Source organism: Delphinus delphis, chromosome 10, assembly GCF_949987515.2.
Source record: "Delphinus delphis chromosome 10, mDelDel1.2, whole genome shotgun sequence".
Taxonomy (NCBI): Eukaryota; Metazoa; Chordata; class Mammalia; order Artiodactyla; family Delphinidae; genus Delphinus; species Delphinus delphis.
This window is the reverse complement of record NC_082692.2, coordinates 67084140-67110111: the sequence shown is the minus strand read 5'-3', so window position 1 is coordinate 67110111 and position 25972 is coordinate 67084140. Positions and strand designations below refer to the sequence as shown.

Genomic DNA, 25972 nt, shown 5'->3' with positions numbered 1-25972 from the left:
CTGTAATAGAACTGATTTCATTTTATACAAACTATTCCTTATACTTTTTTAAAAAAATTAATTAATTATTTTTGGCTGTGTTGGGTCTTCGTTTCTGTGCGAGGGCTTTCTCTAGTTGCGGCAAGCGGGGGCCACTCTTCATCGCTGTGCGCGGGCCTCTCACTATCGCGGCCTCTCTTGTTGCAGAGCACAGGCTCCAGACGCGCAGGCTCAGTATTGTGGCTCATGGGCCTAGTTGCTCCGTGGCATGTGGGATCTTCCCAGACCAGGGCTCGAACCTGTGTCTCCTGCATTGGCAGGCAGATTCTCAACCACTGCGCCACCAGGGAAACCCTCCTTATACTTTTTTTTAAAAAAGTGTAGTTTTTTTTTTTTTTTTTTTTTGTGGTATGCGGGCCTCTCAGTGTTGTGGCCTCTCCCGTTGCGGAGCACAGGCTCCGGACGTGCAGGGTCAGCGGCCATGGCTCATGGGCCCAGCCGCTCCGTGGCGTGTGGGATCTTCCCGGCCAGGGGCACAAACCCGCGTCCCCTGCATCGGCAGGTGGACTCTCCACCACAGCGCCACCAGGGAAGCCCTAGTTTTCTTTTAAGTGGAACAAAATGAATAGAACTCTAAATTCTGACTCTGGAATAACCGTTGAAGTTGGCCATTAGTTTTATGAGGAATAATATAAAATGTTTATTTTTTCCCCAATAGGTATCAGCATTATTTTGGGAGTGGCTGAGGGTGAGTTCTTTATTCATGATGCTGAAATTCAGAAGTCAGCACTTCAGATTATCATCAATTGTGTGTGTGGCCCGGATAACAGAATTTCTAGTATTGGCAAATTTATCTCTGGAACTCCTCGGAGAAAGCTGCCTCAGACTCCCAAAAGCAGTGAGCACACTCTGGCCAAGATGTGGAATGTGGTCCAGTCCAACAATGGCATCAAGGTGCTTCTGTCCTTACTCTCCATCAAGATGCCCATCACAGATGCAGACCAGATCCGGGCCCTGGCCTGCAAGGCCCTGGTGGGCCTGTCTCGCAGTAGCACTGTCCGGCAGATCATCAGCAAACTGCCCCTTTTCAGCAGCTGTCAAATCCAGCAACTGATGAAAGAGCCTGTGCTGCAGGACAAACGCAGTGACCATGTCAAGTTCTGCAAATATGCTGCTGAGCTCATTGAACGGGTGTCAGGAAAGCCACTTCTCATTGGCACTGATGTGTCACTGGCACGACTGCAGAAAGCAGATGTTGTTGCCCAGTCAAGGATCTCCTTTCCTGAGAAAGAGCTGCTTCTGCTGATACGAAACCATCTCATTTCTAAAGGGCTTGGGGAGACAGCAACTGTGCTGACTAAAGAGGCTGACCTGCCCATGACTGCTGCCTCCCATTCTTCTGCCTTCACCCCAGTCACTGCTGCTGCTTCTCCTGTTTCTCTTCCCCGTACCCCTCGCATTGCCAATGGCATTGCAACTCGACTGGGCAGCCATGCTGCTGTGGGTGCCTCTGCCCCTTCTGCCCCCACTGCTCATCCTCAGCCACGGGCCTCCCAGGGTTCACTAGCTCTGCCTGGCCCGTCTTATGCAGGCAACTCTCCTTTGATTGGTAGGATCAGTTTTATCAGAGAGAGGCCATCACCCTGCAATGGCAGGAAAATCAGAGTGTTGCGGCAGAAGTCGGACCATGGCGCCTACAGCCAAAGCCCAGCCATAAAAAAGCAGTTGGACAGACATCTTCCTTCCCCACCTACGCTGGACAGTATCATCACAGAATATCTTAGAGAGCAGCATGCTCGCTGCAAGAACCCAGTTGCCACCTGCCCACCTTTCTCTCTCTTTACTCCTCACCAATGTCCTGAGCCAAAACAGAGGCGGCAAGCGCCAATAAACTTTACCTCAAGGCTAAACCGCAGGGCATCATTTCCAAAGTATGGAGGGGTGGATGGCGGATGCTTTGATAGGCACCTTATCTTTAGCAGGTAAGGAGAGGTTACCTCACTTCCTGGGAATTGGAATGATTTTTCTATTTAAGTCAAAGTATGTGGGTAATATCAGCATAAAGTAATTAGTCCAGAAAACCATCTGTTGGCCTGAAATACTAGGAATTATCACTGTGTGAATACATGAGCAATGTGACTATACCCCCTTTTGTCAACCATGGGTTCCTCGTGTGATTATTGGCAATATATTGATAAGGTACTCTGTGTTCTTGCTATAACTAGTATGTTTTCTAGAACCCATGCAACACTCTGTCCCTAACTAGGCTCTCAAGTTTGTTTTTGTGCTGGTGCAAGTTGTCTCCTCTTATTCCTTAAAAATCTTAAGTGAAGGTCATGGTATCCCAGGTTTTACACATGGGAATTTTTGTTATTGTTAAAATTTTTAAGTGAAGGTCATTTTCTCTCTTTTAAAATGAAGATGAACCACTGAAGGTCACTGATATTTTGGAAGAACCCATTTGAAACATAAATGTTTTGTTTTTCCTTCTGTCCTTCTAACAGAGTTTTCTTTTTCTGAGTCCTTGCCTGTTCTTTGTCTCTGATTCTCTTTTGTTTGCTTAGGTTCCGTCCTATTTCAGTGTTCCGGGAAGCCAATGAGGATGAGAGTGGCTTCACCTGTTGTGCATTCTCAGCACGAGAGCGGTTCCTGATGCTTGGCACCTGCACTGGGCAATTGAAGCTCTATAATGTGTTTAGTGGACAGGAGGAGGCCAGCTATAACTGTCACAACTCAGCTATCACACACCTTGAACCTTCCAGGGTAAAGGTCCCTTCCTAGGTTATTCTCAATCATTGTTCTAGGATAGGTTGGTGAACTGTGGGCTTGTGGTCTGACTGGTTTCCTGTATTTGTGCATAAAGTTTTATTGGAACACAGCCATGCTCGTACGTTTATGTATTGTCATGGCTACTTTTATGCTACCATGACAGAGTTGAGTACTGTAGTTGCATGCAACACAGATCATATGGCCTGCATAAACCTGAAGTATTTACTATCTGGCCCTATGTTTGCCAACCCTTGTTCTAAGACCTGAACATAGATAGATTTTTAATTTGCTTCATTTGGAAATGGAGATTATCAACTGTGACCACTAAAGTTTTCTTTTTGTGTTGGAAGGAAATCTCAGAGTACTGTGAATTTTTAGGAAAACAAGCATATGATTCCAGTGGTAGTTCACAGTTTATTAACACTATTCTATGGATGAAATTCATGCCTTTGCTGTTTCTAAAAGTCAAGACTGTTAAGATGACAAGAATAATTTTCCTGATTTTAAAGTAAAGGAGGTTGACCTTTTTATTGGGCTTTCTCTTTGAAAAACCTTTAAGAATCCTTAGCTAGGAAGTCTAACAACTGTTTCCAGTTGACTGATAATTCAGATGAGATAGATGGAGAAATATGGCCAAATATTAAGAAAGGAGGAACCATCTTTGACATCTTTCCAAGTGTCACATCCCCCCACCCCCTGCCTTGGAACTATTATATTTTAGGAGGATTTAATATTCTTAAATTTAGTTATTTTTTAGGACATAGGAGGTACATGTTACTTAAGTCCTAGCAGCTTCTGACCATTTCTTGGTTCCTAAAAGTTTTTCTGTTTTCTTTATAATCCAACAGTATATTTTATATTTTAGAATGCTAATGGAAGATGGCATTTATATAAACACATGATTACCCACCTTGGGCCTCCCATCTTCTTTTAGGACGGGTCCTTGCTGCTGACATCTGCTACTTGGAGCCAGCCTCTGTCTGCACTTTGGGGAATGAAATCAGTATTTGATATGAAGTATGTATCTACTTTTATAACCTAGTCTCTCTGTTTTACAGTTTATCCCCTTCATCTGATTCTTTGACTTAAAGGCTTTTGGGAAAAAGAGGAATGCTATAAGTCATATTGCTGACTTCTCTCTTCCTCATCTGTGGTACATGTTTAATAAGATTTTATTTTTCTTAATTGCTGGGTTTTCTTACTGGGTAGGTATATACATTCCCATCACACAGCAGACCCTTCACTAATCCAAAATGGCACATCTACGTATTTTCTCATGTTCACATGCGTACATTGCTATCTTAGCTGGAGCATATTTCAAAGGCACGTGTACCCAGTTAGCCATTTCTTTAACCAGGTAGTTTCCATTAATTATTTTGGATCTGCTTGGACAAACTGGTGGAGGGAATTTTCTTTTTAATCTTAGGTGTACAAGTTTTTCCTCTTTGGGAGCTTAGAATCTTTAGGTGAGTATAGTCAGGCAAGAGGCTGAGGATCACCTTGTTTTCAGTCAGTTGAATAATTATGTCCCAAAGGTCAGTTATATCAGTACTTCTGTTGTTTGTTCATAGGCATTCCTTCACAGAAGATCACTATGTTGAGTTCAGTAAGCACTCTCAGGATCGAGTCATAGGCACAAAAGGAGACATTGCCCATGTAAGTACTTTAGAATCCACTTCTTTCAAGTGATTTGTCTATTTGTTTATACTGAGATCTTCTGGACTGAGTGTGAGGACTTAAGTCCTGTGGGTGACAAAAAAAAAATTACTCAGTGATATTCTTTCCAGATAGAATCTGTAAGTGTAATGAAGTAATTCTGAGTTATATGGGAAAATGTGAAGAGAACTTTATCTGACAATTTGAGAACTATTTCATTAGCAGAGCAGATATTTTCAAACACTAAGTTTTAGATGAAATAAAGTCCCTGCCTTTATGGAGCCTCACTGGGGAGACAGTGAATAAAGAAGCAAATATATAGTATGTCAGATGGTAAGTGCTGCCAGGGAAAAGAAAGCAGGGTAAGAGGTAGGAAGTGCTTGGTGGTGGTGTGGGGGACTTCCTTTTTATCTAGGAAATCAGTGTCACTGATTGGGTAATGTTTAAGCAGCGTCTTGAAGGAAGTGTGGGCATCATGCAGATGTGTGGGGAAAAGTGATCTAAGACGGGGGATGGCAAGGGAAAAGCCCTTACTTGGGAGGTGGGAGGAAGAAGGCTGAGGTCAGTGGTGGGGCATAGCATGTAGCCTCTTGCAATGTGTTGTTTAAGACCTTTGGTTTTTCCTCTGAGTGAGATGAAGACACTGGAGGGTGAGCAAGAAAGCACATGACTGGATGTAAAATTCCTAAAGTGTGAGTCTGGTTTCTGTGAGAGAAGCAAGAGGAGGCTTTCCAGTTAGGAGGGTGTTGTGCCAGCTAATATGTGAGAGCGCAGTGGGGCTGTGCCTAGGTGGGCGTGGTGGAGGCAATGAGAAGTGATGCAGCTGGGCCCTGGGGTTTTGGATACATGGAGTTTGTGATTCTCTTAGCCACTCAAATAGGGAATGGGCAGTTGAATATACAAATTGGGGGTTCAGGAGAAAAGTCTGGGGTGGGAGATATAAATATGGGAGTTGTTCACTTGTCGACAGTATGAACTGTGAACTTGGATGAGATCATTAAGGAGGCTAGAGAAGAGTGGTGTAAAGACAGAGTCCTGGCATGTGCTAGTATTTAGAAGTTGCCCACGTGAGAAGGAACTTGGGAAGGAGAACAAAGTGTGTGGCCAGTTAGGTAGCAGGAGACCTCAGGAAAAAGATGTGCTCTAGAAGGCAAGGGAAGACTCTTTTGAAGAAGGATTGATCTCCTGGGTCAGAAACTGCTGATAGGTTACATAAGTTGAGAATTGAGGGAATTCCCCGGGGATTCACTGGTTAGGACTCTGGGCTTTCACTGCTGAGGGCTGGGGTTCAATCACTGGTCGGGGAACTAAGATTCTGCAAGCTGTGTGGCATGGCCAAAAAAAAAAAAAAGGATGAGAATTGAGAAGTGACCTTTGACTAACCATGTGGAGGTCAGTGTTAACCATGTCAGGAGCTAGTTCTGTGCACTGGGATGAAAAATCTGATTAGAGTGGGTTCACGAGAGAACAGGAGAGAAGTGGAGACACTGAGTATAGACAAGTCTTTTGTAGTATTTTGCTGAAAAATGAAAAGAAGAGGGGATAGTAGCTTGAGGTGGGGGATATGGAGTGGCGAAGAGAGGGTTTCTCCCAAACTTAATTTGAAAGTGTTAAAATATATAGAAGAGTTGAAATAGTAGTACACATAACTACCACCTAGATTCATCAGTTTAGTATTTTGCCATAGTTTCTTTCTGTGTAAATATGTGTGTTTTTCTGAATTATAGAAAGTAAGTTGCAAACATTTTATCCCTAACTCTTATAACATGTATATCCTAGCAATAGTGACATTTTATTACATAATCACAGTTACCAAATATAAGAAAATTTATAGTAATTCCCAAATATCAACTAATATCCATCTCATACTCAGTTTTCCCGATTGTTCCTGATGTGTTTGGTTTCAAATGTTTTTTTTTTTTTTTTTTGAACCAGGATCCAGCCAAGATTCACATATTGCATTTGGTTGTTATGTCTCACTAATGTTTTAAAGCCAAGAACCATTTCTCCAGTTTTCATGACATTGACTTTTGAAGAGACCAGGCTAGTTGTCTTGTCCCACGATCTGGATTTGTTTGTTTCCTTGTGGTGTCTCCCTATTTGTTCCTCTATTAAAGGAGGATTTTTTAAAAAGATTGGATATATTACAGCATGTCTGTAAGCTGATGGGAAAGATCTGGTCTCTGCATGGGTTGCACATTGTAGACTTTGGATAGTATATTGGGATATTTTAAGGAGAAAAGGGCATTTTGTTGATGCCTTTCTCCAAAAAGTAACCTGTCAGAGTATTCTGTGAGTAATGTTGGTTAGTCCACATGGAGAGTTTCTCAGTTTCAGTCTTAGAAACATTTTCTGTTTCTTGAAAGTGGGATGGGAAAGAAGAGGGTTTTCTTATCCCTATTGCAGTCTCACTTCTCATTTTCTTACTTGTGGCAAAGAGACTTTTCAAACCTTGAATGGGAACCAGAGTACATAAACTTTGCTTGTATGGGTGTGGTCTTCCTATTTTCCAGTTATTTTCAATGTTAGGCCTTTTATAATTTTGATGGGCTTTGGAAAGCATGAGAGAGATATTTTACGCAGCTTCTGTTTGAATTCGTCAGTGGATGGATTGGTCTGATTTTTCTCTTCCCACCCCTTCTTCTCTAAAGATTTATGATATTCAGACTGGCAACAAGCTGTTGACTCTGTTTAACCCAGATCTTGCCAACAACTACAAGAGGAACTGTGCCACCTTTAATCCTACAGATGATCTTGTCTTAAATGATGGCGTCCTCTGGGATGTCCGCTCTGCACAGGCCATCCACAAGTTTGACAAGTTCAACATGAACATCAGTGGCGTTTTCCATCCGAATGGGCTGGAGGTCATCATTAATACTGAGATTGTATCCTTTATGCCCATGTCTTAATTGCCATTTGTTACCTAGTTTGTAATGCAGAAATTATTTATCTTTCTACCAATACCTGGTCGAAGTATCCACACAGGTAAATAACCTGGTTTTTTTCCTTTGGTTTGAAGTATTATTGAATCTGTAGGGGATTCAATTGATACTGGTAATTATCGATGACTTTTACTAGCATGTTTTCTTTGTATTGGGAAGTGACCAGATTACTCCCTCCCACTTCCCCAGGTGTCAGATTGACTTTTATCTGTCTTCAGAAGGATTTTACTTTTGCTCTATAGAAATGACACATAAGAGTAAAAAGAAGTGCTACTATTGGGAGAGAGGGAGCTCATGTAGTTTTTATGTATATGAGGATATTATAGGAGATTTTCAGGGTCATTATTCAGTGATATGCATTCTGAATGCTTTTGCTTTATCTTGATCTTGTTGACTTCTAAAGCATTAATACCTAGAAGGAGGGGAAAAGAAAGTGGTATTTCAGAATTTCCCTCATGAGGTTAAATAAGAAGTTTTGGGGAAAAGAGTTTTCCTTGACCTTTCCCCTCCTAGTGGGACCTTCGTACTTTCCATCTTTTACACACAGTTCCTGCTCTAGATCAGTGTCGAGTGGTGTTCAACCACACGGGGACAGTGATGTATGGAGGTAATAAACTTTTCACTTTTCATTATTCTCTTTCTCCCTCCTCTCCCCACTCACTTAATTTGATACTTCCTATTTAGAAATGTCTGTCAAATGTGAATTGAAAAACATTTCAAAGTTGTAACATAAGAGATAAAATAATAGTACAAATGGTGACAAAATTTGTTGATGAGAATAATGTCGATTTAGAGTGGAGGGCCACTGGCTTTGAAGATAACAAGTAAATCTTGTATAGAAAGAAATTTCATGAGTAATTTACCATGCGTATCATTATGAACTTCAAGAAAAACCTTTTTTGTCTTGTGATTTTTGTACGCTTTCAGCTGTAACAGTTGTTGGAAGCTAGATGAGAGGTTGAGGATATTGTTTGGATATGCAAGGAGGATGCTTTGAGAGGAATTTACTACAGGGAAACTCTCTGAAGTCTTGATTGTCCATTAATATTTTCTGCAGTTGTGAATAGGGGATGTTTCTGATTCTAATAGTATTTTGCTTCCCTTTCCTATTTCCCCTTTCTGTCCCAACTAGCTATGTTGCAGGCAGATGATGAAGATGACTTACTGGAAGAGAGGATGAAAAGCCCTTTTGGATCATCCTTCCGAACATTTAATGCAACTGATTACAAACCTATAGGTAAGTGTGAAGGTCAGGTATTGATGATTTTGCCTTGTTTTGGTGATCCTTATTTAAGATCCTCCATTTTCTGAGAGAATTATAATTTTTCTGCTTTTGAAAAGCAGAGGAGTTAGGGAAATATTTATGAACAGTCACCTTGAATTCCTTTAACAGAAAGGCTGGTTTTAAGATCACGGTAGTAGTCTAGTCCTGAGTCTTGTCACATTCTGTTTTCCAGCGACCATTGATGTGAAACGGAACATTTTTGACCTATGTACAGACACCAAAGACTGCTATCTTGCTGTCATCGAGGTAAAGGGAGCAAGAAGAAATCCTACTGTTTTATTCTGATATTTAAGATCATTTTCAACTTATACTCCAGACATTTTTGTCTGTTATGTGTTCTAAAGATGATGCATTTCTGGTGATAGATTAGGGTAATCTACTCATCTGATGGGGAGATACACAGTATAAGAGAAGTAGGAAAATCCTGATATAGAGCATTGTGGAGCGTCCCATCTCCTATTATCCTGGACTCACACTGTCAGCCCTTTCTTAGAGGAGTCAGTCTCTCTCTAGAGCATCCTCGGAACAGTGTTGTTCCCAGGGATGGTGGTCTCTCCCTTGCTGTCCAGGCCTTCTCATCCTGTTTTTCTTTCCCTCTCTGTGTCCTAGACATAACATTTTCAGAATCAGTTCAAGAATTTTGGGTATTGGAAGCTTTGATAGTTACACGGTCAAGGTGTGTGAGTGCCAGTCATAGCTGAGGTGTGGATATGGGCCTTCTAAAAACTAACTTCTTGTGGACTGGGTGTTCTATTTCAGAACCAAGGCAGCATGGATTCTCTGAACATGGACACGGTGTGCAGGCTGTATGAAGTAGGCAGGCAGCGTCTGGCAGAGGATGAGGATGAAGAGGAGGACCAGGTTAGTGGTCTTTGAAATTTCTTTCTGCTGAATAATGCTTTATTAGAAATTATGCATTTCTGCTTTTAGTTACAGGGTTTTTCTTTTCTTTTCTTTTCTTTTTTTTAAAGATTTTTGCTATAGGGGTGTTTGCTACCTGTTAGCATATTCTGAAGGCCTGTCATGTGTCCTTGATCACTGAAACTGATCAGAAGAAAGCAGATTTTTATTATTACAAAACTTTAAGCAGTATCTGATAGTCCTGTGAGTTCCATTTATAGATTAATTTGCAGGTCAGCAATCTCTGATTTTGTTTTAGAGATTTCCTTGTACTCACCCTCAGAACCAGTGCCCTGTCTGGCTTCAGGATAAGCAGGCCGCCATTTTCTCAATGTCAGTACAAAACCAAAAAGTCACTCTGCTGAGCTGGATCATAGAAATGGCTTAACTTCTATAAAGTTCCGGTTTGCATTTTCTCAGTTTTATGGCATAGTCTATTTTCAGAGTATAGAATGGAGCTTACAGGGAAAGAGAAGATATTGATGCTTTTGAGAAATTAAACATTTATAAAATGTGGGTAGATGGTATCATGTCTCAGAATCTTAGCTTTTCCTTTTTTTTTTTTTTTGTGGTACGCGGGCCTCTCACTGTTGTGGCCTCTCCTGTTGCGGAGCACAGGCTCCGGACACGCAGGCTCAGCGGCCATGGCTCACGGGCCCAGCCGCTCCACGACATGTGGGATCTTCCCGGACCAGGGCACGAACCTGCGTCCCCTGCATCGGCAGGCGGACTCTCAACCACTGTGCCACCAGGGAAGCCCCAGCTTTTTCTTTTTTATAGGGGATTTTAATTTATGGTCACATTATGCTAGGTGCTTGTCTGTGTAGTGTGTCAGTTGATGTCAGTTATGAAGAGTTCTTAAACTTCTGAGTTTCAGCAGATCTTTCCTGTCTGCTAGGCTCACACCACATTCTTTTTCTAAGCATATACTCTCTTGGCCCAATTCTCTAGATAAATCTGAGAAATGTTTATTGCTGAGTAATATAAAGTTGAAAACGAATGACTAGGTTTTTACATTTTTGTTGTAGATAATAAAGCAGATAAAATATCTTTTTTCCAGATCTTGGATTCATTTCTGTTTTTTCTTCCACTATGGTGTTGCTTGGTCTTGGTGCTCTATATCCTCTTAAAGGGCACAGAAGTGCCCTGAGTGAGGGCAGGGGCCACCATAGGACAAGAGGAAGCACACTTTTCTTCTTTTTGCCCTGCCATTGCTCTCTCATCCTCACCTCTCCCCTATTCTTTGGTAAATCATGCTCAGTGGTTAGGGCTAATGGAATAGCTTTCTGTTAGCATTCTTCCCCAGCAGCTTGTACTTAAGACTTAAAATAATTTTTAAGAGCAAAATTTTTGAAAGTGATAATTTTAAAAGTATTTTTTTTGTGCAAGTCTAATACTATGGGCCAGTGACTCATGTTTTTTTCTGACAGGACTTAGTACTGACTAAGCAAGGGTGATTTGTTTTGCCAGTTTGAGATTTAGGTATGTGTTCCACTATCGGGCTTTATAGGTTATGAACCTCTACTTTCTCCTCTAAATTGAATCCTTGAGTAAACCCTGTCACCTGGAATCAACAAGCTAAAACAGACTCACCTTACAGTCCTCTGTGTATACTCTCTTGATCGCCACTGTCTCTGGTAGAATGTTCTAACTGGCTAAGTATGCATTTTATTAGAGCTCAGAGATAATTCATAATCCCAGGAAATGGGTTTCTGAGCAGAGTGAGGAGAGGAGACTTGTATGTATTTGGGGTTAGTGGTCACTGTGGGATCAGAGCAGAGCCTTCAGCAGGGCTTACTTCTTGACCCAGAGGCATCCTGTGCCAGTGCTTCCCTCGTGGGATGCCCTCTTAGGGGGCAGTTTCCCAGCTCTGTCTTCCCTCTCTCCTCACACACAGATGAAGATAGTCATGATCCTTGTTGGATACCATGGGGATATTATTTTATAAAGCACTTTACTGAAAATGACATCCTCAGTACAATAGTTTTTGTTTTTTCTTGGATAGACTTTATTTTTTAGAGCAGGTTTAGGTTCACAGCAAAATTGAGCAGAAGGTACAGAGATTTCCCATAAATGCACTGTCCCTGTATGCATAGCCTCCCGCATTATCAACATCCCACAGCACAGTGGTACATCTGTTACAAATGATGAACCTACATTGACACATCATTATTGCTCAGAGTCCATAGTTTACATTAAGGTTCATTCTTGGTGTTACACATTCTGTGGTTTGGACAAACATGAAGTGTATCCACCATTGTAGTATTGTACATAGTAGTTTCACTGTGCTAAAAATCCTCTGTGCTCCACAGATTCATTCCTCCCTCCCCTCAGCCCCTGACAACCACTGATCTTTTTACTGTCTCTATAGTTTTGCCTTTTCCAGAGTGTCATATAATTGGAATCATACAGAATGTAGCCTTTTCAGATGGGCTTCTTTCATTGAGTAATATATATTTAAGTTTGTTCCATATCTTCTCATGACTTGGTAGCTCATTTCATTTTAATGCTGAATACTATTCCATTGTTTGGGTGTACCACAGTTTATTTATTCATTTACCTACTGAAGGACATCTTCATCGCAGTGTTGAATAGTTTTGGCAATTATATTCTGGAGTAATTTGAATAAAGTTTTGGCAATTCAGAATAAAGCTCCTGTATCAATTCAAAAAAATACCTCAAAAAAAAAAAATCAACATATTGTGTACCGTGTGCAGGTTTTTGTGTGGACGTCAGTTTTCAACTCCTTTGTGTAAATACCAAGAAGTGTTATTGTTGGATCATATAGTAAAAGTATGTTTAGTTTTATAAGAAACTGCAAAACTGTCTACCAGAGTGGCTGTACCATTTTGCATTTGTCATCAATGAATGAAAGTTCCTGTCGCTCTATGTACTCACCTGCATTAGGTGCTGTTGGTGTTTTGCAAATTTTGGTCATTTTAATAGATATGTAGTGGTCTCACTATTTAATTAAAAAATTAATAGACATTTATTCCTTTAGTTGAACAATCAAAATGTGTGGTTTAAGATTTTTTTGAGTGGAAAGGAATTTAGGTCTTGCAGTTTTGCTTTGGTTTTTTGAAGTATAGTTGATTTAAAATGTTGTGTTAGTTTCAGGTGGACAGTAAAGTGATTCATTGATATTTAGTGATATATATTTTATATATATATATTCTTTTTCAGATTCTTTTCTATTATAGGTTATTACAAGATATTGAATATAATTCCCTTTGCTTATACAGTAGTTCCTTATTGTTTATCTGTTTTCTGTATAGTAGTGTGTATCTATTAATCCCGAACTCCTAATTTATCCTCTACCCTTTCCCCTTTGGTAACCATAAGTTTGTTTTCTATGTCTGTGAGTCTGTTTCTGTTTTGTAAATAAGTTCATTTTTATCCTTTTTTTAGATTCCACATGTAAGTGATATGATAGGTCATGATATTTGTCTTTTTCTGACTTACTTCACTTAGTATGATAATCTCTAGGTCCATCTGTGTTGCTGCAAATGGGATTTTGTTCTTTTTTATGGCTCAGTAATATTCCATTGTAAATGTGTACCACATCTTCTTTATCCATTCATCTTTTGATGGCCATACTTAGGTTGCTTCCATGTCTTGGCTGTTGTAAATAGTGTTGCTATGAATGAATATCGGGGCACATGTATCTTTTTGAATTAGAATTTTCATCTTTTCTGAATATGCCCAGGAGTGGGATTGTTGGATCACACGGTGACTCTGTTTTTAGGGTGTTTTTCTTTTTTTTTAAGATTCATTTTTTTTTTTTGGCAGTACGCAGGCCTCTCACTGTTGTGGCCTCTCCCGTTGCGGAGCACAGGCTCCGGACATGCAGGCTCAGTGGCCATGGCTCACGGGCCCAGCTGCTCCGCGGCATATGGGATCTTCGCGGACCAGGGCATGAACCCGTGTCCCCTGCATCGGCAGGCGGACTCAACCACTGCGCCACCAGGGAAGCCCAAGATTTATTTTTTATTTATGTATTTAATTTATTTTTGGCTGCATCGGGTCTTCGTTGAGGCATACAGGATCTTTTGTTGTGGTGCGTGGACTTCTCTCTAGTTGGTGTGTGGGTTTTCTCTAGTTGTGGTGTGCAGGCTACAGGGTGCATGGGCTCTGCAGTTGTGGCACACGGGCTCTAGAGCGTGTGGGCTCTGTAGTTTGCAGCATGTGGGCTCTCTCGTTGAGGTGCACGAGCTCAGTAGTTGTGGCATGCAGGCTTAGTTGCCTCGCAGCATGTGGGATCCTAGTTCTCCAACTAGGGATCAAACCTGCGTCCCCTGCATTGTAAGGCGGATTCTTTACCACTGGACCACCAGGGAAGTCCCTGTTTTTAGTTTTTTAAGGAACCTTCATACTCTTCTCCATAGTGGCTGCACCAACAGTGCAGGAGGGTTCCCTTTTCTCTACATCCTCGCCAGCATTTATTCTTTGTAGACTTTTTGATGATGGCCATTCTGACTGGTGTGAGGTGATACCTCATTGTAGTTTTGATTTTCATTTCTCTAATAATTAGTGATGTTGAGCATCATTTCATGTGCCTGTTGGCCATCTGTATGTCTTTGCAGAGATGTCTGTTTAGGTCTTCTGCCCATTTTTTGATTGGGTTGTTTGTTTTTTTGATATTGAGTTGTATGTATATTTTGGAAATGAAGCCCTTGTTTGTTGCATCATTTGCAAATATTTTCTCCTAGTCTGTAGCTTGTCTTTTCATTTTGTTTCCCATATGATGCCTTTTTTTCTTTTTTAAAAGAACTAACATTTAGTGTTTATTTATTATTTTTGGGTGCGTTGGGTCTTCGTTGCTGCGTGCAGGCTTTCTCTAGTTGCGGCGAGTGGGGACTACCCTTCGTTGTGGTGCGCAGGCTTCTCACTGCAGTGTCTTCCCTTGTGGAGCATGGGCTCTAGGTGTGAGGGCTTCAGTAGTTGTGGCACGTGGGCTCAGTAGTTGTGGCTCACGGGCTCTAGAGCGCAGGCTCAGTAGTTGTGGCGCACGGGCTTAGTTGCTCCACAGCATGTGGGATCTTCCTGGACCAGGGCTTAAACCTGTATCCCCCGCGTTGGCAGGTGGATTCTTAACCACTGTGCCACCAGGGAGGCCCTAATGCCTTTCTTTATCTCTAGTAACTTTCCTTGGTGTGAGGTGCTTTGTCTGAAATTAATATAGCTACCCTAGCTTTCTTTCTTTCTCTTTCTCTCTTTTTTGTTTTGTTTTTCGGTGGCACCACATGCCTTGTGGGATCTTAGTTCCCCGACCAGGGATCGAACCCGGCGCCTCAGCAGTGAAACTGTGAAGTCCTAACTACTGGACCACTAGGAAGGTCCCTACCCTGGCTTGCTTTTGATTCATGTTAGCATGGTATAGATTTCTCTGTCCAGTTAGTTTTTTTTTTTAAGATTTTTTTTTGATGTGGACCATTTTAAAATTCTTTATTGAATTTGTTAGAATATCTCCTGTTTTATGTTTTGGTTTTTTGGCCGTGAGGCATGTGGAATTTTAGCATCCCGACCAGGGATCGAACCCACACACCCTACATTGGAATGTTAAGTCTTAACCACTGGACTGCCAGGGAAGTCCCATGGCCATTTAGTTTTAATCTATATATAAAGTGGGTTTCTTATAGACAACATGTAGTTGAGTCTTATTTATTGATCCACTCTGATTATGTCTCTCTTTTAATTGATGCATTTGGAACATTGACATTCAAAGTAATTATTGATATAGTAGGATTAACATCTACCATATTTGTTACTTTTTCTATTTGTTCTTTGCTCCTGTTTTTGTCTTCCATTCTTCTTCTGCGTTTTGTGTTTTTTTGTTTGTTTGTTTGGACACGCTGTGCAGCTCACGGGATCTTAGTTCCCCAACCGGGTATTGAACCCTGGCTCAGGGCACTGAAAGCACAGAGTCCTAACCACTGGACTGCCAGGGAATTCCTTTTTGTGGTTTTAATTGAGTATTTTATAGGATTCCCCTCTCTTCTTTGTTAGCATATTAGTTATACCTTTTTTTTAAACTTTCTTTAGTGGTTACCCTAGAGGTTGCAGTGTACATTTACAAGTAATCCAAGTCCACTTTCAAATAGCACTGTATCTCTTCATGAATAGTGCAAGTAACATAACAAAATCTGTAGTCCTAATTCTTTCCTCCTATCCCTTGTTTCATTGCTGTCATTCATTTTACTTATATAAAAGCAAACATAATTGAATACATTGTTGGTAGTATTATTTTAAACAAACTACTATTATTTTGAACAAAGATCAGTTAAGAATAAGAAAAATAAAATGTTTATTCTACCTTCACTTATTCCTTCTCCAGTGCTCTTCCTTAATATATTCAAAGTTTCTAACTTTTTTCCTTCTCTCTGAAGAATTTCTTTTAACATTTCTATCTATCTATATTTATTTATTTATGGCTGTGTTGGGTCTTCTTTGCTGCACGCGGGCTTTCTCTAGTTGTGGCAAGTGGGGGCTACTTTTAATTGTGGTGTGCGGGCTTCTCATTGTTGTGGCTTCTCGTTGCAGAGCACGGGCTCTAAGCACGTGGGTTTCAGTAGTTGTGGCACATAGGCTCAGTAGTTGTGGTGCATGGGCTTAGTTGCTCTGTGGCATGTGGGATCTTCCCAGACCAGGGCTCGAACCCGTGTCCCCTGCATTGGCAGGTGGATTCTTAACCACTGAGCCACCAGGGAAGCCCTCTTTTAACATTTCTTGCAAAACAGGTTTACTGGCAACAAATTCTCTCAGTTTTTGTTTGTCTGAAAAAGTATTTTTCCTTCACTTTTTAAAAATTTATTTAGGCTGTGCTAGGTCTTAGTTGTGGCACGTGGGATCTTCTCTGCGGCGTGCGGACTTCTTCTTAGTTGTGGCACACAGACTTCTTAGTTGAGGCATGCGGACTCTTAGTTGCAACATGCGGGATCTAGTTCCCCGACCAGGGATCAGACCCGGGCCCCCTGCATTGGGAGCGCAGAGTCTTACCCACTGGACCACCAGGGAAGTTGCTCTCCTTCACTTTTGAAGGATACTTTCACATGGTATGGAATTATAGGTTGGTGGTTTTGGTCTCTCAACAATTTTTTTTTTTTGATAGAGGTTTTTTTAAAAAAAATTTATTTATTTTTGGCTCTGTTGGGTCTTCGTTTCTGTGCGAGGGCTTTCTCTAGTTGTGGCAAGCGGTGGCCACTCTTCATCGCGGTGCGCGGGCCTCTCACTATCACGGCCTCTCTTGTTGCGGAGCACAGGCTCCAGACGTGCAGGCTCAGCAGTTGTGGCTCATGGGCCTAGTTGCTCCGCGGCATGTGGGATCTTCCCAGACCAGTGTTCGAACCCCTGTCCCCTGCATTAGCAGGCAGATTCTCAACCACTGCACCACCAGGGAAGCCCTCTCAACATTTTTAATACTCCATTCCACTCTCTTCTTGCTTTCCTGGTTTTGGAGGACACATTGGGTGTAATTTTTTTCTTTGTTCCTCTATAGGTAAGATGTTTTTCCCCTCTGGTTTCTTTCAGGATTTATTCTTTATCTTTGATTTTCTGTAGTTTAAAAAATGATGTCACTAGGTGTGGGGTCTTTTTGGGCATTTATCCTGCTCAGTTTTCTCAGAGCTTCCTGGATCTGTGGTTTGGTATCTGACATTAATTTGGGGGACATTTTCAGTCATTATTGTTTCAAGTATCTCTTCTGTTCTTTTTTTTTCTTCTATTCTAGAATTTCCACTACATGTATGTTATGCCTTTTGTAGTTATCCCACAGTTGTTATTGGATATTCTGTTCTGTGTCTTTCAGTCTTTGTTCTCTTTGCTTTTTAGTTTTGGTGGTGTCTATTGAGATATCCTCATGCTCAGAGATTCTTTCCTTAGCAGTGTCCATCCACTAAGAAATCCCATCAAAAGCATTCTTCATTTCTGTCACAGTATTTTTGATTGCTAGCATTTCTTTTTGGTTCTTAGAACTTCCATCTCTCTGCTTCTGTTGTCCATCTATTCTTGCATGCTGTCTACTTAATCCATTAGAGAGCCCTTAGCATCTTTTTTTTTTTTTTTTTTGCGGTACGCGGGCCTCTCCCGTTGCGGAACACAGGCTCCGGACGCACAGGCTCAGCGGCCGTGGCTCATGGGCCCAGCCACTCCGCGGCATGTGGGATCTTCCTGGACTGGGGCACGAACCCGTGTCCCCTGCATCGGCAGGCGGACTCTCAACCACTGCGCCACCAGGGAAGCCCTGCCCTTAGCATCTTAATCATAGATGTTTTAAATTCCTGGTCTGTTAATCCTTCCCATATCTGAGTCTGGTTCTGATGCTTACATTGTCTTTTCAGACTGTGTTTTTCTTTTCCTTTTAGTATGTCTTGTAATTTTTCCTCCCCTCCCCTCCCCTTGCCTTGCCTCCCCTCTCCTCCCTTCCTTTCTTTTTGGCTGCCTTGGGTCTTCGTTGCTGTGCATGGGCTTTCTCTAGTTGCGGTGAACGGGGGCTACTCTTCATTGCAGTGTGTGGGCTTCTCACTGTGGTAGCTTCTCTTGTTGCGGAGCACAGGCTCTAGGTGCGTGGGCTCTAGTAGTTGTGGCTCACGGGCTCTAGAGTGCAGGCTCAGTAACTGTGGCACACAGGCTTAGTTGCTCTGTGACATATGGGATCCTCCCAGACCAGTGATGAATCCATGCCCCCTGCATTGGCAGGTGGATTCTTAACCACTGTGCCACCAGGGAAGTCCCTTGTAATTTTTCTTGATAGCCGGACATTATGTGCTGGATAAAAGGAACTGTTGTAGGCCTTAGAATGTGGTGGTAAGATGTGGAGGAAGGGGAAGCATTTTTTAGTCTTATAACTAGGTCTTAGTCTTTTAATGAGTCTGTACCTCTGTACTGTGAACTTCACACATCTTCTCATTTTTTTCCACCTCCTTTTGATGGTATAGATGGCTAGAGTGGGCTGGAATTGGGTATTTCCCTTCCTTCAGCAGTTCAAGCTCTGGTTAAGTAGTTTCTCCTTAGGGTAGCCCTTGTTAAGAACAGAATGCTGTGATGTATTTCAAAATGTTACCTTTTCCCTTCCCCCTGCCAGAAGCACTAAGGGATTTTTCTCCAATATTCACCACTAGAACCAGGTCAAGTTCCAGAGGTAAAACTCACAAATGTGTGGGGGCCCTGATGACTGGCCTCAGAAGTTTTTATCTCTCAGACTTTGCTCAGAATTGTCTCCAGCCACTGGTCAGTTACAGTTCAGGTTTTCCTCCTTGGTACTGGTTCCTGTAGAGGTTTGTGTTTCTGGGTTTATGCTCTGGCAAGTTGCAATTCTCTGTATTTCTCCAATTTTGGGGCAGTGGTTTGCCCTGTCACCCCACTTCTCTGTCGAATCTAAGAAGAGTTACTGATCTTTTTAGTTTGTTCAGCTTTTTACTTGTTAAGGTGGAGTGGCAACTTCTAGCTTCTTATGTGCCTAGAAACCAGAAGCAGTACCATAGGTTTTTAAATACCGTATTTATTATAAAGGACGGTTAGGTTCCAGAGTTTAAACCACTTCACCAGATACAGCTAGGAAATCCCTATTATAGAAGGGATTTCCTTTAATGCTTCCCGGCTGCTTGGCCCATAGAGTCCTCAGTGATTTCCTTGGTTTCATGGGTGAGAGGATCCCACAGTATTTAAACCTCATGTGAGTTGTGAGATCTGGGTAAAAGGGAGAGGTCTTCAGATGGATACTTGAGATCTTTGATTTATTTGTGACATGGATCTTCATGTTTTCTTGAATGCAGCAGTGTTTAACTCCTATGTGTTGCTAGTATTTCTTCATACCAGAGCTTGCAAGTGGTATTAGATCCTCCAAACATCATGTAGTTGCTTTGAGTCAGTTTCTTAATAGTGTCTGGTCTTTTATTCTTGTGGCCTTTGGCTTCCTTAGACACCACCTTCCCTTAATGCATACTCTTTTCCACTTTAGCTGTCGTGAATCAAGATGTAGTTTATCCTTGAGTAGGTATAGAAGGTGATGTTGTCAAGCTGTTTGTTGGTATATTATAGTGGTACAGGTGGCTGCAGACTGTCTCATCCTCCATGGGTTCATTCATCACTACCCCTCTCATTATAGATCACTACAAGATATCAGTTTTGTCTCAAGCTTCTTGGATGTTACTTGTTGAACTGTAAATCTGAAGCAAAAACTGGGTTTATTTAAAGTTATTTATCAACACCATTATTCCTACTCTCCCACATGCTTGCAGTTTACAAAGCAGTGGGTAACAGTCTTCTCTGGGAGCTGTCACATGGGTCCATGTGATACCTGGTGTCTGTCTTTGAGGAGGAGGTCAAGAAAAGAGAAGCTAGATATTTTGGATGCTGGGGGGCTATTATTGGGTTTGGCCTCATTCTTCTTGCAGATTTGGAGTGATGGGTGAGAAGTGAATCTTGGGTGGCTGGCTGGCTGTGGAAGCAAGAGACCACCATAAAGGAACACCCTAAGTGTTCTCTTCTCATTCCACCCTCTACAGGGAGGCTTGGGTCAGAGAAGAGACTGGTTCATTCTTCTGTGGTTCTATTTAACTTTCATTTTGAGAGGTTAAGGGAGAAAGATACTAGAGAGAGGTAGGGTGGTGTTTAGGACTTCTGACTCTGGTTCAGGAAGGAAAAATAGAGGCATAGACGGCCAAGGCCAAGAGGGACAGACTCAAGAGGGCCCTAATGAGTGGCCCTAGGGCTCAGTCTGTGGAAGGGCCTGAAAGGTTTCTAGTTGGAAGAGGAGTAGGTGTCTGTGTAGGTGTGCACTGTGAGTGACTTAGCACTGTTTCTGGATTTCTTAGGGTCAAGGCACATTGCATGGCACATACTGATACCACTGTCCTTAGGGATCAGCTGGTGCATTTCATGTTCGAAGGACATCCGTTAGAGAAGTTTTTTCCCCCTAAGCCCTTGACATTTTGGTTTTTGATTCAGATATGTTTCAGTGTGATAATACTGTATCTATTTAAGCAGGCTTCCTTTGTAACCTTAATTCTGTCGATTCACATGTCCTCTTAGTATCTTGCAGTGGTGTTTTCCTGTATTTACTATCTTCATCAGATTTCTCCTCATCACCTCTTCCCTGTATCAGCTTGATTTTTTTTTAACTTACTTTCCTTTGTTTGCTTCACCTGATTTTAAAACTGGAGACTTCATTTTCATTTGAGTCATTTGCTAGTCAGAGTTTTGTCCTAGTCCAGATATCTGCTGTCAGGTCTTCTCAGATGTTCCAGGTATGACTTGCATGGCTCAGGGATGCAGGCACCTGTGACCAACACCTTTGAATTTGCCTTTTCACCTTAGCAAAATAAACTCAGAATCCTGAATGGTCAGCTGCCATCTGATAAGTGCCTATATAAATGGTTTTTATTGATTGAAAAAGCTTTATTGAGATATAATTTACATACATAAAAATGGTTGTCTTTTGCCCTTCTGTTTAAATAAGCTTGGAGATTAACAAGAAGGGATGAACTGTACCACTGTATTGTTGAATGAAAACATAATACAATGTATTTGACAGCTATAATATTTGATTACTGCCAGCCTTCAGGCATTTGGTGAAAGCAGAGATAAAGCTAGGCACTTATCAAAACTCATTATCCATTGGAATTTTGGTATATGTGTTGTTTTTAAAAATCAATTCAGTCAACTTTGATGTTAACTTTTAGGAAAATTATAAAACGAAAGATTAGTAATTGATCATTGTTCTTAGATTTTGAAAAGCCAATACATTTCAACTAATTATAGTTAATCTTAAGTTTCTTTTAAAACCAAAAGCAAAACAAGGGAATAATCTTTCTTTTCTCCACTCCACTTTGGAATCTGGGACACACTGTGTGCTGTGCTTCCTGTGTGTTCTCCACTGCCTAGAAGCGGATGGTAAGAGTCTTTACTGATTACACACCTGCTGTAAGCTTGGTCAGTGATTCCTGAAAAGCCTTTTTTTCCCAACTAAGAAATTTAAAATATATGTGAATTAGATTCTGCTGATGAGGAGAGAAAAGCACAAGTGTTTATGACCCTGAAATGAATCTATAGCTTTTAAGGATAGTTAACAACAGCAACAAGTGTCAGGAGGAGAAGCAAGAGTTTAAATTTTGCAAATATGACGTTGAAATGTCAAGGCAGTAGGCTCAGGTTTTAATTGCATTTTAAAAAAAGCTATACTAGTTTTTTTTTTTCTTTTTTTTTTGCGGTACGCGGGCCTCTCACTGTTGTGGCCTCTCCCGTTGCGGAGCACAGGCTCAGGACGCACAGGCTTAGCGGCCATGGCTCACAGGCCCAGCCGCTCCGCGGCATGTGGGATCTTCCCAGACCGGGGCACAAACCCGTGTCCCCTGCATCGGCAGGTGGACTCTCAACCACTGTGCCACCAGGGAAGCCCTATACTAGTTTTTAGATTAACTGTTTTTAAAGTATGATGAGAGGTTTGGTGTTTTTCTAAGAGACTGGTTATATTTTTGAAGGCAGTGTAAGCTAAAAGCTGTTTCTCTTGAAAAATAGACATGTATTCAAGAAGAATTTTGAATGGTCTAGAAACAAATGGTGCACTAGTTAAAAGAAAATCAAATTAAGTCCTAGAGAGCAAGACAGTTTGATAGGAGGGAAGGTCAGTGGTAATAACTATTCAGGAATACCTTGGAGATATTGTGGGTTCAGTTCCATACTACTGCATTAAAGCGAATATTGCAATATAGCAAGTCACATGAATTTTTTTGGTTTCCCAGTGCATATAAAAGTTATGTTTACACTGTACTGTAGTTTATTAGGTGTACATACCTTAATTAAAATATACTTTATTGCCAAAAATGCTAACCATCATCTGAGCCTTCAGGGAGTTGTAATAATAACATCAAAGATCACTGATCACAGATCATCATAACAAATATAATAATAATGAAAAAGTTTGAAATTCTGAGAATTACAAAATGTGACATGAGACATGAAGTGAGCAAATGCTGTTGGAAAAATAGTGCTGATAGATTTGCTCGATGCAGGGTTGCTTCAAACCTTCAATTTGTAAAACAAAAACAAAAACAAAAAACCCCGCAGTATCTGCAAAGTGTAATTGCAGTAAAACAAGGGGTGCCTGTATTCACTTTTTTGGTTCTGTCATTGGGAGTCTTTGGATAGGGTACATTATTACAGGAGAGTCGAATTTTAGAACCAGAGGTCATCTTGTACAGTGGTTCTTCATTACGGTGCACTCCACAATTCCTGGGGCACCTTTCCAAAATCCTCCTGTTGGAGCTTAATTTGTAAAGATTGGTTCTGTCAGCCTGGACCCTGGGTGGGGTTTAGGCATGTGTATTTTGGAGAACTTTCCCAGTGCTCCAAAATACACATTCTGATGGCCATACCTGAGTAGGAACCAGTGATGTAATTAAATCCTCTCATTTAACAAGAAATTAAGATTTAGAGAAGTTGGCATTAAATGGTTGTTTAGTAATCATTGCTTCTGTTGTAATTCTGTAATGTGGGCAGCATTATGGAGTGCCTGGGTTTTTTGATCTGGGAAGGGATAAGACCATAGACAGTTGGAGAGACTGGAGGTAGACAGGAGGAGGGAGAATGCAGTAGGTGAGTGGAATGAGAGGGGAGTGCTGGGCACCCCAGGTCTGTGAGTGACATTAACTAACTGGGTGTGAAGCCGTGAAAGTGGGAGAAGTGAAAGATGTTTGAGGTTTCATCTGGTAACTGGGAGAAGTGTGGGAAAGGTGCTAGGTTTAGGGGGTGCTTTGAATTCAGTTTTAGAAGTTTCTGTGGTACAGATGGGTAGAGTTATCTAATGTGAGTTCAGGATTTATGAATGAGAGGAAATGTAAAGGCAGAAATAAATTTTAAGTTGTAGGAACCTTTATGCCTAGGAGATCTGGAAGGGATCAGGTAAAGATCAGCAGCCCAGTGTGGGAACCAGGATTGGTTAGTGTCAGTCATTGTAGAGAAGCCCCATGGTTAGCCATTCAGGCCTTCATATTCCTTTAGGAAGCTTCCAGTTATTAGGAGCAACAGACTATCTGACCACTTAGTATATGCCAGGCACTTTCCAAAGAGATTATATACATATATGTATACACATTTTTTCCCCCATTAAATCCTATCAACAACCCTATGAGGCTAAGTAAACATAGTGTCAGCAGAGTTTGGATCCTGTAAGGCAGCCTGGTTCCAGAGCACATACCATTACCTGCTACACTGTGGAGTGCTGTGGGCAGAAGCCGGACCGTCAAGTGTTAGAGGAATAGAAGACAGAGTGAGTGGATGAATGAGCAAGTGGTGGCTGAGGACTTGGAGGCCAGGAGTAGGGTTCAGGTTACCCAAAAGTCTATAGATGGAAGGAGTTTAAAGCCTGTGTAGATTGAGAAGTTGTTAGGTTTGGGGAAGCTGACTTTCTTCAGAGAAGGTAAGAAAGCTAGTGGAGCCAAGTGTGAGGGTGGTTGTGAGTGAGTGAGCATGAGGAAGGTGCAGCATGGTAATAAGGACCGGGGGTGGACTGAGGTCCAGAGCGGAAGTGGAAGGCTTTCTTCTTCCTCAGACTATGGTTGAAGTCAGGTTTAGATGTGGTGAGGGACCAGAGGGCAGCTGAGGGAGCTTATGCCAGTTGACCTGTTCTCTGTACAGGAGAGGAGTGGGTTGATTTATCTGCAGGGGTTTGGGCCTTTGGCTAACCATGAAATTGACTTAAGATGGAACCAAGAAGGGAAGAATTTTAGAATTTTTTCTGTAGGAGAATTTATTAGTTTAAAACAGCGTGGCCCTGAATTCCTGTTTCTAAGCTCTAAAAGAGAGGTCTTAGAGAATTTTTAAAAAATCAATATTCCTGGATCCAAAACATCTAAATGTTGCTGGACTTGAATCGGGATTCTAGCAAGATTTGTTTTTTTCATTAAGTAATAATTTTTGGTTTTTTGGACCACTTTTTTGACCACTCATTAGTGGAAGCTTTATTCTCTAGATATGAAGGAGAGGGCCTCATGTTACTAACCAGGTACTTAAACCTGCAAGAATGCTCTTAAAATTGCTTCCTAGACTCTTTTGGGTTCAACCACAGAATTAGATTCTACCACAGCACTTTGGATAGATCTTGTGAGCCTCTGTTCTGTTTCATGCTCCACGTTTCAGATTTAAAATTTAGAAAGTGAGTTTATGGCCATATCCATGTGTAACAAAATACATGTTAAACCACTGGTCATTAAATCCAGAGGATAAATGATGAAGTGATGTGTTTGAGATTCAGGTAGGTCTCCCCTTCCTATTCATTTCCCTTCTCCTGTTGTCACATATGTCATCATGGCCTTCTGGGATGAATAAATGTAAATTATTTCTTCTGCTACAAGATTAAGTAAAAGTAGGCTTCTGGAAGAATTTGGAATGGTATCTGTAGTTCAAACCTTAGACCCTGGTTGACCTGTTTTCTAGGATTGCTCTTGACTTTGGAGCTTTTTCTTAGTTCTCCTGGATCAGCTAAGTTTTGATGTTTTTAGAAATGAAGAACAATCTTCCTTAAATTTGCTGATACTCTTTTTTATTTTATTTTATTTTTTTGCGGTGCGTGGGCCTCTCACTGTTGTGACCTCTCCTGTTGCGGAGCACAGGCTCCCGACACGCAGGCTCAGCGGCCATGGCTCACGGGCCCAGCCGCTCCGCGGCATGTAGGATCTTCCCAGACTGGGGCACAAACCCATGTCCCCTGCATCGGCAGGCGGACTCTCAACCACTGCGCCACCAGGGAAGCCCTGGATACTCTTTTTAATGTGCTTCTTTTTAACTGAAGGAACTTTATTAATTAGAACTAATTTTGGTCAGATCCCTGAAAACGTGTGGAAAAAAGAGGCAAAAGTTGTAATCTGGTAAATACTTTGAATTATTTCCCTGAATTTTGACTCCTCTCTCTTTTCCCTTGTTATTTGTATGAGCTGATGTATATGTAGGGCCAGAAGCTTGTCTGTGCGTCAGTTTATTGTTACTGCCTTCAGGCATTCTCAGTTCCTTTCCAGTGGGCAGATGCTTAGTAGCTGTCCACATGGAGGTCATGTGTGGCCAGGCTGTGGAACAGTGGTCTCAGGTTATCATGGCGGTACGTTCACACACACGCGCACATATAAACTCTGGTGTGGACACATACTTTTACAGGCATTAGGAATACTGGGTATTTAAAGGGGCCAGTTATTCCCACGTAGCTGCCAGAAATTGTTGGAAAGTCTAAATCAGTGGGTCAAACAGCAAATCAAAAAGCCTCTAAATGGTGGTTCCAAAATTATCAAAAGTTCATAAAGCAGAGCTACCCTGATGAATATGAGCCTAGTTTACTTTACAGCTGATGAACACTAGTGGCTGGATAAGCAGTGTTTGGTTTTTAAGTGATTGGCACGCGGCAGCACTTTTTTTTTTGGCTGTGTTGGGTCTTTGTTGCTGCGCCAAGGCTTTTGCT

At 41.5% G+C, this 25972-nt stretch overlaps 1 protein-coding gene across 3 annotated transcripts in view; it reads left to right on the top strand.

The window, feature by feature from the left end:
- Positions 1-25972, top strand: part of DCAF1 (DDB1 and CUL4 associated factor 1) — a 93011-nt gene that overhangs the window by 60366 nt on the left and 6673 nt on the right. For all 3 annotated transcript variants that reach the window (XM_060022589.1, XM_060022588.1, XM_060022590.1), the window contains 9 exons: positions 698-1961; positions 2544-2742; positions 3683-3765; positions 4320-4404; positions 7056-7289; positions 7860-7953; positions 8479-8583; positions 8804-8877; positions 9391-9492. In XM_060022589.1, the coding sequence (XP_059878572.1) occupies positions 698-1961; positions 2544-2742; positions 3683-3765; positions 4320-4404; positions 7056-7289; positions 7860-7953; positions 8479-8583; positions 8804-8877; positions 9391-9492 (2240 nt within the window). The remainder of the gene's footprint in view (positions 1-697; positions 1962-2543; positions 2743-3682; positions 3766-4319; positions 4405-7055; positions 7290-7859; positions 7954-8478; positions 8584-8803; positions 8878-9390; positions 9493-25972) is intronic.